Here is an 11,764-nt window from a genome sequence, read left to right as displayed (position 1 = left end):
CATAAAGGCAAATATTCCCCAAGAAGCTTTTCTTTTTACTGACTCTCAATAAAAGGAGTACATGTAATATTGAAAAGCTTATTCTCTCAAGACTGTATGGAGTAACCGATGGTCCTTTGTTATTTAAATGAGCATTTAAGGTGACATTTATGATCATATCATCACCAACATTATAACAAAGCTGCATATATTTTAGTTTTATAGGTTGTTAACCAAAAGCAGTTCGGGACTTGGTTTCCTCCTATCAGAAGGGAACTTCAGAGAGAGCAGATGCACTGGAAGGAGGGGGGAGCATCACACACCAGAGGGAGCTGGTGGCCACAGAGGTGCTCTCTTGCTGTGGCATGGCCCTGAGACAAAAAGATGCTCCCTCCTCTGCTGCCCTAATTGCAAATCTTTCCTTGATTTGCAGTCATCAGAGAGGTGTGGGCATTGCCCCTGGCAGCCATTGTTAAAACTGTACATTCAGGGTTGGTAAAGAATAGGAGGAGAGGGAACAAGGGAGGTGTCTCCTTCAGCACTGTAAAATTTAGGTGACTGGTACACAGAAAGTCTGGAAAGGCTGTCTCTCATGAGGAGAGACAGTACTTGGCAGGTTGATGCCAACCTCTCAATGTTTGCTGCTGAAGGTGGGGCTATGTTTCAATCCCACTTAGCCCCTGGAAGAGATATACAGTAAAACCTTGGACTGTGAGTAACTTGTTCTGTGAGTGTTCCGCAAGATGAGCAAACATTTCTAATAAGTTTTAGCTTGATAAACGAGCATTGTCTTGCAATACAAGTAGTACGTGACACTGAACGTGACATGATCACAACTGAGCCAATGGTTCTTGAAATTCACTTCGATATACAAGTGGTTTGGATTACAAGCATGTTTCCAGAATGAATTATGCTTGCAAACTAAGGTTTTACCGTATTATGGTCTTGAGCCAGTGGGGTTGAGGACTAAGTCTTTGTGGTCAGCTCTGGATGGGGCCACTGAGGCTTCCTGTGGCCTCAGTTGGAGAACCTTGGTGTCTATAAAAATCCTAGCTGCTGCCATAAGCTGTCTGTAGTTCCTCATTTTCTTTCAATATTATTATCACTAGGGTTTAGCCTAAGACAAGATGAGGCATGGCAAGGAATTTAAAAGACCAAATCCAGGGGGAAAATAACCTTACTCATTCTGGAAATAATAAACTATAGTATATCTTAAAAATACTTTTCTATATACTAGTTCACATTTGGGGATTTTAAAATTTCATTTCCAGTCTATATATTTATATACCCACCCACTCATCCCATCCACCCATTACCTGTCATCCAACTATCTGCCTACCTATCCATCCATCCATCCACCCACCCACCCATCCATCCATCATCTATTTATATAGCTATCATCTATCTATCTAATCCTTCCATGTATTTACCCATCTCTTGCAATATCCCATCACATTCCCACTAAAGCCCTTATAGTAGAATACATGGACTATAAAGAGTATAATGTATCTTTTTTGGCATTTAAATTCCTAGCCAGAGTAGTAACATAGGCACAGGGGAGAAAAGAGACTAGTAAGTCATTTTGAAATAGATACGGGAAAACAAAGCTTTCAGCTAAAACTGTAATGAAGATAATGAATATTTAGATTTAAGAATGCATTACCAGAACATTTACATAATATCTCACAACTTTTTTTTTTTTTTTAAAGGATACGGGTTACTGATCATCCTCTTCAAATCAACCTTCTCTTTGCAGTAAGGGCAAGTCTGCTTTTTACCAACTATACACCAACCTCGGATGCAGAATTCGTGAAAGCTTAAGCATCTCGTTAGGGAAGTTTCTAGATAGTAAGAGGCAAGGTCTGCTTCATGATGGCATAATGGAAATGATCCCATCTGCAGGATGAAGTAGAGGGTGAGAATGGAGGTGAGTCATGACTTGAGTGTGCACATCACTCTCAGGAAGATTCTGTAGGCCAATGGAACCCCAGGACTGTGAGCTTGCAGTCAGAGCTGTAACAGCTTTAGGAACTTGCGAGGTTTACATAGCTTCTTGGCCTTACCTGTTCTTCTTGCTGCACTAGATTCTCCCAAGAATTAAATTAGATAAAGAATATGAAAGTGCTTTTTTACAGCAATATTTAACATCGCACTGTATTAATACATCTCCTTGCCTCGCTAATTGTGCATTTCTCATAGATTTACCATAGTGTTTCCTTGTTCTATGCTTTGTGCCTTACTCATTACCTACTACGTAATCACACTTGTCACCTAGACAAGTTTAAGTTACTTGTAGTCATAAACCATAAGTTTATGGAGATTTCTATTAGCTTTATGAGTCTTAAGATTTTTTTGTTACTGGTAAGAAGGCATTTATTTTTAATAGAATATAAACCTAATAAAATTCTGAAACACTAGGCATTTATAAATTCATTTGTATATATTTCCCTGACTGGAGAGTTTGGCCCTTTGCCCCCAAAGTTGAGAGCAAACCCTGTCTTTTCCCACAATTGCTCCCATTAGAGCTCCTATCACACTGTAGCATGACATTCCATGTATATCCATGTCTCTCCTGGACCACATGAAACCTGTGGGACCAGGTATCATTCTTCCCTGTCCTTAGCACCTGATACAGTGCCTAAGTGCCTATTTATTAAATAAATATTTGAGTGAATCACGCAAAACCAACTACTTTTGCAGATATATTTTCTCAGGTTCCACAACAGTGTAGATTTGGGCAAAATGAGTAACAGTAATGAGATCCATCCTATTTATTTAGTTATTTTTACAATTGTTGATCCCAGTGTAGCTTTCTGAATCAAAATCAAACGATTTTCTGACTAGCCTGCTACATGTCCATGTGAACAGCAATGATGTAGCAGTCTCCTCCCTAATAAATGGGAGTGTAGAGCAGTCAAGACCATGTGTATAATTCCTCAATATTAGATGTGTATGTAACTAAGAGTTTCCACTATTGTACGTTTTTGGAATTGGGTCATTTTTGCAAAAGGCTTGGATTAACATAAAGTGGTGTATTATAGAAAAGATTTTAATAAAAAAAATTTTTTAATGTTTACTTTTGAGAGAGAGAGACAGCATGAGAAAGAGAGAGAGAGAGAATGAGTGGGAGAGGGGCAGAAAGAGGGAGACACAGAATCCATAGCAGGCTCCAGGCTTCAAGCTGTCAGCACAGAGCCTGACGCAGGGCTTGAACCTATGAACCACAAGACCATGACCTGAGCCAAAGTCGGAAGCTTAACTGACTGAGCCACCCAGGTGCAACATTATAACAAAGATTTTAAACCCAAACCCCTGCAGCCCTTTATTCAAAAGGGCTGGAGTATGGCCTTATCTTCCAGATAGATATAGAGTTCAGGAGTCATAGAGCCAGCATTGAAATGTCCATGTCCTCTTAATATCCTGTCTCATCTTTAAATCTTGATCCTGAAAAGTCTCCAAGCTGGCAGAGTTGCTGCAGAGCAATACTCAGATTCCTTCCCCTGCCCCACCTTGTTAATATGACTCACGTTTACCCACTCCTTGCTAATATGATTCATGCTAAAATGGGCCAATAACAGTACTCCCTGCAAAGCAAATTTAAAAGTGACTACATTTTAGATTACATATGCCCACATGCACATCAATCCCTAAGGGGTTTTAAAGGTGGAGAGAGAAAATATTTCCACTTGCAAATGGCATAAGGGGCTCTGTTCCAACACTTGAAAAGTAAATCGTATTTAAAACTAGGGCCAGACTTGGAAGGATAGTTTTTTGGGAAAGGTATCACACTGGAAAACCACCATAGAACTCCATATGAGATATTTTTGTGTTTCTTACCTTAAAATGGTAAGGCTTAAACATCAGGAGTAAGGTCTCCTATTGCATTTCAGATGCATTTACTCCATTTTTTAACTCTCAGGATTGAATAAATGGAATCTGTCCAGATTAAACAGAACCGAGTCATAGGCACTGCACATCTAGAGTATTACTGAGTTAGGTGGGCTTCAGAGGCAAAAGACAGATGGTTTAACCACCTCATAATGCCAGAGGGTTGAACTGAGTGCAGAGCAATATTATAAAGTTGATATTGTACTATAAAATAAAGATAAATGATACCTTATTTTCCCCTATATTTAGAAGAGAATTAAAATACTGATTGTCGGCCAACCCAAACACAACTTTGGTATCCAGAGTTACATATTCAGGACTCTTGATCCTAGATCTTTCCATATGTTGAGGTCTTCCTCAACAGTTATTGGAATTCCCAGAGAATGCTGGTTTCCAGGCCCAGGCTTGTCTGCATCCTAACACCTAAAGATCTATCAGCCATTCAGGGCAGACCTCGCAGACAGAGGAGCCACATGGTTCAAAAACTAGATGCTCAAGTTTTGGTCCCTCCTTTTGTAGTCCGAGGTGTCCTGCTGCCTGTGACGTTATCTTCTTTCCAAGACCAGAGCTGATAGCTGGTTGACCCCTCTATCACTGTTGACACAAGTAAGTTCCTAGGATTATTTCTAGGCAAAGCATACTTTGTTGTTTTCAGTCCTGTGAGATTCAGAGGCTCCACCTGGACAGTTCTGAGTTCCTCTCTGAACCTGAAACTCCACTTTTTCTCACCCCCACACCTTTCTCTCCCAGGTTCTTCTTGGCTATCTGTTCACGTACGGCTTTGCCAACTTTCCCAGCCAGTGTCTTGGGCAGATGCTACATACAGCCTTTCTCTCTGGGTAGCATGAAGATTCATTTTTACAAAGGAAATCACTGGCCAAAGAGGTTCACCTCAGTTAGCGGTTCCTTAGTTAGCAGAGATTATCAGAAAGTCTCAGCAAGAGAGAAGGTGGAGGACAAGGACCTGGGGTTTGGGGATGGGAGCTAAGCAAGGCAGAGGAGATGGGGCTAGGAGGAGGGGAGGAAGGTATGAGACAGTGCTCCCTGACTTGCCATGACCAACACAGATTATTTGAAGATTGCCTCCCATCATCGGCTTGATGAAGCCCATATGGTTTCCCGTGAAAAGGATACATATGATTGCATGAGAGCTTGTAGGTGTTTTCAATGAGCCCTTCTTCATTGAGCTCCACAATGATCTTCTGCCCACAGACGGCGCAGACATTGTCTGACAAGCTCCTTGTGGGCATCCCACTGACGCTGTAGAACTGTTTGGGGGAAATGCACAGAGCACTGTTAGAAAGGAGAGCGCATACCATTCATTCTCTGAACACAGGAACACCACTTCCAGGCTTTGGGACATAGAGTTTTCACTGCTTCTTCATTGGTTTAGAACTTGAAACACTTTTCCTCCTAGGAATGCTTCAGTGTAGTTAGGGTCTCCAGGCAAAAACCCACTGAACTCCAAATGGACCCAGAGTACACTGCTAATTATAACCTCCAATTTAACCTCCCCATTGAGGAATCCTTCAAGAGGAAAGGTTTTTATCCAGGGCTGTAGTTCAGAGTCACCCAGGAAGCTTTTTAAGCTTACCTGTAGCCTAACCCTTTCTCTTATTCTGGAGACTCTGATTCACAGATCCGGAGTAAGCTCAGGCATCTCTATCATTTTTACTTCCCATGTGATGAGAGGGAGCATATAGACTAATCCCATTGGAAAGCAATGTTTTTAGAATTCTAACCTGGGATACCTGCATCTTTCCAATGCTGTGGATGAAGAGTGGTTCCAATATTGGCAGCACATTAGAATCCCTAAGAAGCTGTTTTTTACAAAATAAATATTTATTTAAATATTGTTTTATACGTAAAGGAAAGATATGAAGATAGTACCAGTTCCCATATACCATATACCCTATTTCCCCTATTATTACCATCTTACATTAGTAGGTATCTTTGTCACAATCAATGAAGACACTTACCATGAAATAAAGTACATACTTTATCCAGATTATATTTTTAAAATTTTCTTATGTTTTATTGTATATTTGAGAGAGAGAGAGAGTGAGAGAGCGCACAAGATGGGGAGGGGCAGAGAGAGATGGAGACACAGAATCCGAAGCAGACTCCAGGCTCTGAGCTGTCAGCACAGAGCCTGACGTGGGGCTCGAACTCATGAGCAGTGAGATCATGACCTGAGCCAAAGTTGGACGCTTAACCCACTGAGCCACCCAGGTGCCCCTATTCGGATTAGATTAAAAAAAAAAAAAAAAAAGAATGTCCTCATTCTGTTCCAGAATCCGATTCAGGATACCACTTCGTTGTTATGTTTCCTTGAGCTCCTGTTGGCTGTGGTGGTTTCTCAGACTTCCCTTTTTTTCTATGACTTTGACAATTTGGGGGAGTATTTTGCGGAATATCCCTCAATGGGAATTTAGCTGATGTTTTTCTCTTGATTACAGTGAGGTTATGAGTTTTAGGAACGAAGATAACATTCTTATCACACCATAGCAAGGGTACGTGCTATCAGTCTTATCACTGTTGATTTTCACCTTGATCACCTGGTGTGATGCAGTGTCTGTCAGGTTTCTCTACTATAAAGCTACTCTTTTTTTTTTTTTTTTTTTATTCCTTTCTATTTTGTACTCTTTGGGAGGAAATCACGAAGAACAGCCCATTCATAAGGAGGGGGAAGTTAAGCTCTACCTCAATATCAGTGAGTCTTCTCCAGAGAAAAGGAACTGATAGGGTGTGTATGTATGTGTATCTAGATGGGTGTTTGATCAAACAATCGAGCACCACAGCCTACCCAAGCTGACCCCCAAAAACGTAACCAATAACCTTCTTAAGGTTGGAGTATCTACATAAATTACGTGGACTTCTGCATGAGAGATTTGTCTATTCTCCTCCATTCATTCATTTATTCATTCATTTATATCAACATAGACTCATGATATTTATTTTAAACATTTATTCATTTTTGAGTCAGAGACAGCATGAACAGGGGAGGGTCAGAGAGAGAGGGAGACACAGAATCGGAACCAGGCTCCAGGCTCTGAGCTGTCAGCACACAGAGCCCGACATGGGGCTTGAACTCACGGACCCTGAGATCATGACCTGAGTCGAAGTCGGACGCTCAACCGACTGAGCCACCCAGGCACCCCTCATGATATTTATTTTATACTTTGGGTTATAACCCAACTCTGCTGCTGCTACTATTGCTGCTACTACTACTACTACCACCATTACTACTACTACTACTATTACTACTACTTTTACTACTACTGTTACTACGACGACTACTACTATTACTACTACTGTTACTACTACTACAACGACTACTACTACTACCATTACTACTATTTGGTTGCACAGATTGTTCTAGTGTTTACCATTGGCAGCTTTTTCAGTTGGCTTCTGTGTCTCCTTGACTTATCTTCATAATTGTGGTGGGGTTTTTTGTTTGTTTGCTTGTTTTGAGCACTTCCTTAACTTCTGGCAGTACAAGGTACTCCGGGCTCATTTGTATATTCCCTGCCAAGACCTAGAATCAACCATTTCTCCAAGGAACCTTGGTTCCTTTTATTGTAGAATGGCATTAGAAAAGATATGGGCACTAGGTGTGCTCACTGCTACTGGGGTGTCATTGCTTCTGGGCTTCTTAGCTGACAGAGGAAGGAAATAGAGCTGTATATACTAACCTATGTGTATATCATAGCAATAGATGTTCCTATATGTATCCATCTATATTAAGACACATGTAATCTATATTATGCTAAACATGATCTCAGACTGATGTCTTTAACTCTTATCCTTTACTATACGGATCATTCTAGCCTTCTCTCCTTGAGTGTTAATAACCTTCTGAGGGTGAGAAACATAGCTCCTACTATGGATCATCCATTTACTGAGTTATTCAGTTGCGGAATACATGGATAGCAGTATCAGAATTGTGAACCCATAGCCCCGAGGGAAAACACTTTACAAACTAGAGTACAGTACTTATGTTCAGTTCCTTTGCTTTTAATCTTAGATCTCTATTCATTTCAAAGTTACTTAGGTCAGTGCTTTCTTCTCCTCCCTTCAGTGTGGTTATTTCATGCATTTGTAATACAGTTAGATTCTTCTGTCACAGTCTACATTCTGTCCTGGCATTCTCTCACATCCTAAATGATTTTTCGGATTTGTATACATTGTTTCACTCCTTCTGCTACAAAGTACTATTGATTTTGACAAATGCATAGTGTCATGTATTTACGATTACAGTGTCATACAGAATAATTTCACTGCCCTAAAAAATTCCCTGTACTTCATCTATTCATCCCTGCTCACTCCCTAAACCCCTGGCAACCACTGATCTGTTTACCATCTCCATAGTTGTGCCCTTTCCAAAATGTCATATAAATGGAATTATATAACATGAACCCTTTTCTGACTGCCTTCTTTCAGTTAGCAACATGTATTTACAGTTCATCCATGTTTTTGCATGGCTTAATAGCTCATTCCTTTTCCTGAGGAGCTTTTAAAACAAAGCAGATGCACTGGCTCCACTCCCAGAGATTCTGACTTAATTAGTCTGGTGTGGGGCTTAGGCAGTGGTGTGAGAATGGAAATTGCTTCTCCTTTGCTTCCTCCTTACCTCTGTCACACACACACACACACACACACACACACACACACACACACTCCATCAGTTCAAGTCACTCGTGGCTGTGCCAATGGCTTGAAGCAGTGGGTTTTATATATTTGGTAGATGAAGTTAAGTTGACAGAGGATGACAAGAAGTTGAAGCCTGGTGGGGTGGGATCAGGTGAGAAGTCTCCAGAAAGTTGGCGCTTAAAAACTTGTCTTGTGAAGTTGAATCTCTTCTTCCTGGTCCACTGGAGAACAGAGGACACACAACTCTTCTCTCCCTCTCCTGTCCATAAATAAGTACAAGAGGCTTTGGGAAATTTTTAAGAAGTATGACTTCTGGCTTTTGCTGGAGGAACTAGGAGTGGAAATGCTCTCTCCAAGGCAGTTGTCCCATAGATGACACATGGCAGGGGACTTCCAAAAGGTATCTTGTTCCAGCATTTCACCACAGAAGTCGGATTCCAGGCTATAGGAAAAGAGTAAGATAGAGCCTACGGAGATGGAGAAGGGCAGACTGAACAGGGATGAAGTCAAGGTCACGTCTACTTAGTCCTGCCCCATAAATGGAGAGAGAGAAGAACAGTCTGGAATTGCACTCCTGCCTTGCCATCCACAGTAGCTTTTCCATTTCATATCTGCTGTGTACCAAGAGGCCAGCAGAGGACAGAGACATAGAATTCCTGAAACCACTAGGTCATCCCAAAGCCCCTGGTTTGTGAGTTTTTACGAGATGCGCATGTGTCAGACATAGATGAGTGCTCCTAATATCTGAATATGAAATCCATCTAACCAGCAAGTATGTCCACTTGGAGTTTCAATCTTAAGAGAGTTTAAGAAAAAGCTATTAGGGATACTTTCTAAGTCCCAGAGACCAATATACAGTCAGAATATATTTAGCACAGTTTTTGTATCTCTGACTTCTTCTAATGCTATCTAATGATAACTGATCATTATGAGGAGTAATGATTGATTCTCAAGTGCTTTATGTGCATGAAATATGACTTTCTGTGTTAGGCACAGAATATAAAATTTAGTATAAAATATAAAATATAAAATTTTTTGTTGTTATTTAATTTTTAGTAATCTTTCAATGTGGGCAATTGGAGTACGCTAGAGATGGTTACTTCCAAATAATAATTATTTTTTTAATGTCTATTTATTTATTTATTTAGAGAGAGCATGCGTGCATGAGCGGGAGAGGGGCAGAGAGAGAGGGAGAATTCCAAGCAAGTTCCACGCTCAGTGCAGAGCTGGATGTGGGGCTTGATCTCATGATCTAGAGATCATGACTTGAGCCCATATCAAGAGTCAGTTGCTTAACAGACCGAGCCACACAGGTGCCCCCCAAATAATTATTTTATTTAAAAAGATGCCTCTGGGGGCACCTGGCTGGTTGTCAGTAGAGCATGCGACTCTTGATCTCAGGGTTGTGAGTTTGAGCCCCCACATTGGGCTAGAGATTATTTGAAAGTAAGTAAATAAATAAATAAAGTCTTATTTCCCAACAAATTTCTATAAATAGGAAGTATATTTTCTAATCAACTAGCAAAGATAATTTTTGGTGCAAGGAGAATTAGGGAGCAGTTGGTCTGGGAGAACCAAAAAAAGACTTCTCTGTCTCCGAAAATGGATGCAAATGTGTAAGATGAGACCATTTCTCCATGCACCATAAGTAGTTTCAGAGAATGAAAGCAACACTTACCCCTATAGTAGAAGCCATGTAATCCGAACAGATCTCTGCAAAATCTCTCCCCATTACGCCATAGTAGAGGCCATAGAACAAGGATACAATGCCAAAATCCATGGAATCTCTAGCCTTGATTCTATTGAAAATGACAGGGTAAGGAAATAAGAACGTGGTATATGAGGGGCTCGAGAAGGGTTGCAGCTTAGAAGAAATTTCCTGCCACAGTCTCTAACAGAAAGTTGGGAATACTTTTTTTAACTGATTTTTTAGACTTTAATTGATTTTTTAAAGCCTCTTAAAGTCTCTAAATTCTCTTCAAATGTTGCCACTCCATGGTAAGTAGGCGAAGTAATTCTTGAGAGGGTCTTTTAACTGGTGGTTTTGAAGCTGGGCTGTTCAAAGAAAGGCCTGCGCAGCTTGTAAAACTCCTCATCTCCCCCCTGCACCCCAGGCCAATTACATCAGACTCTCGGGGTGGGGCCTGTGCAGCAATATTTTTGGAAGCTCTCCAGACTCCAGGTGATTCCAGTGGGCAGCTAGCATTAAGAACTTCTTTAATGGAGTAGTGTTTTTCAGCCTTAAATATAGATTAGAATCACCTGGGGAGATTTAAGACTGCTGCTCTGGAGCTGTGATGTACGTGGCCTGGGGTGGCGTCTGCACAGCAGTGCTTTTTAGAAACTTCTCAGGTTGAGAATCCCTGCTATCAAGCTTAGATTTTACAGAATACTTTCAAATACTTCACTTGCCTAACAAATATTTGAGGTGGATATGATTAGCTACCTCATTTGCATTTGAAAAAATGGAGATTTAGAAAAAATGATTTGCTTAACATGACGATTGCTACAAAACAAAACCAGGGATCACACTTCAATTTTGAGGCCCTTTGCTACTATGCCATAGTGACTACATGTCAATCAGAAAAAAAATATTTTGCAAGTTGCATCATATTTCAAATATAATAGGATTCCCCCGCATCCCATTTTAAAGAGAAACACTTCTTTAAAAAGTAATTAGCCCCTAATTTAATTTCTGAGTCTTAATCATTGCACATATGGTTTGTTATATCTCTCAACAGCTTCAAATATTAGCCCTGGGCCTGGGTAGATCTGACTGAGTCAGAAAGGGAGGGAAGAGTGGAGGAGAGCTGGTAGGTCGGTCCTGGAAACTTTTTCTAGTTGTTTCGTGCTCTGTGAATTTCAGGAGGAAATGGTCAAGGCAGAGAGTTTGTAGACTTAGAGGGTACAGCTCTTTTTGTGATGGGAACTGGGAATTCCAACACAAGTGGTGGCTTTATCCTTTCAAGATTTGCCTGGGTATATTTGAGAATTGAGATAGTGGGGAGGAATGAAGATGATCTTCTCCCCATGTTCAGGGGAGGACTAGTTCCTTCCCAGCCTGAAGGGTTAAGTTCTTGCTATGCCTCGTTGTAGGAGAGGTCATGGTTAAGGAACTTATATCTTATGGAAAGTAGTCTTGGGACAACTGTAGGCTCAGTGATTTCATAAAATTCCTTATGAATATTTTTACATTCACTAAAATAAAGTTATATGGACAATATGCTGAAAAACAAAAGAA

At 40.6% G+C, this 11,764-nt stretch overlaps 1 protein-coding gene across 2 annotated transcripts in view; it reads right to left on the bottom strand.

The window, feature by feature from the left end:
* Positions 1 to 11,764, bottom strand: part of RNF175 (ring finger protein 175) — a 51,296-nt gene that overhangs the window by 5,299 nt on the left and 34,233 nt on the right. The window contains exons 6-8 of one of the 2 annotated variants that reach the window (XM_027067635.2): positions 10,202 to 10,322; positions 5,002 to 5,135; positions 1,694 to 1,795 (exon numbers count right to left, since the gene is read on the bottom strand). In XM_027067635.2, coding sequence (XP_026923436.2) covers positions 1,694 to 1,795; positions 5,002 to 5,135; positions 10,202 to 10,322 — 357 coding nt within the window. The remainder of the gene's footprint in view (positions 1 to 1,693; positions 1,796 to 5,001; positions 5,136 to 10,201; positions 10,323 to 11,764) is intronic. The other variant, XM_027067641.2, reaches the window with a different exon arrangement.

The sequence above is a fragment of the Acinonyx jubatus genome, chromosome B1, assembly GCF_027475565.1.
Source record: "Acinonyx jubatus isolate Ajub_Pintada_27869175 chromosome B1, VMU_Ajub_asm_v1.0, whole genome shotgun sequence".
NCBI lineage: Eukaryota > Metazoa > Chordata > Mammalia > Carnivora > Felidae > Acinonyx > Acinonyx jubatus.
Note: the sequence above shows the minus strand (reverse complement) of the source record. Positions and strands in the feature narration are given on the sequence as shown.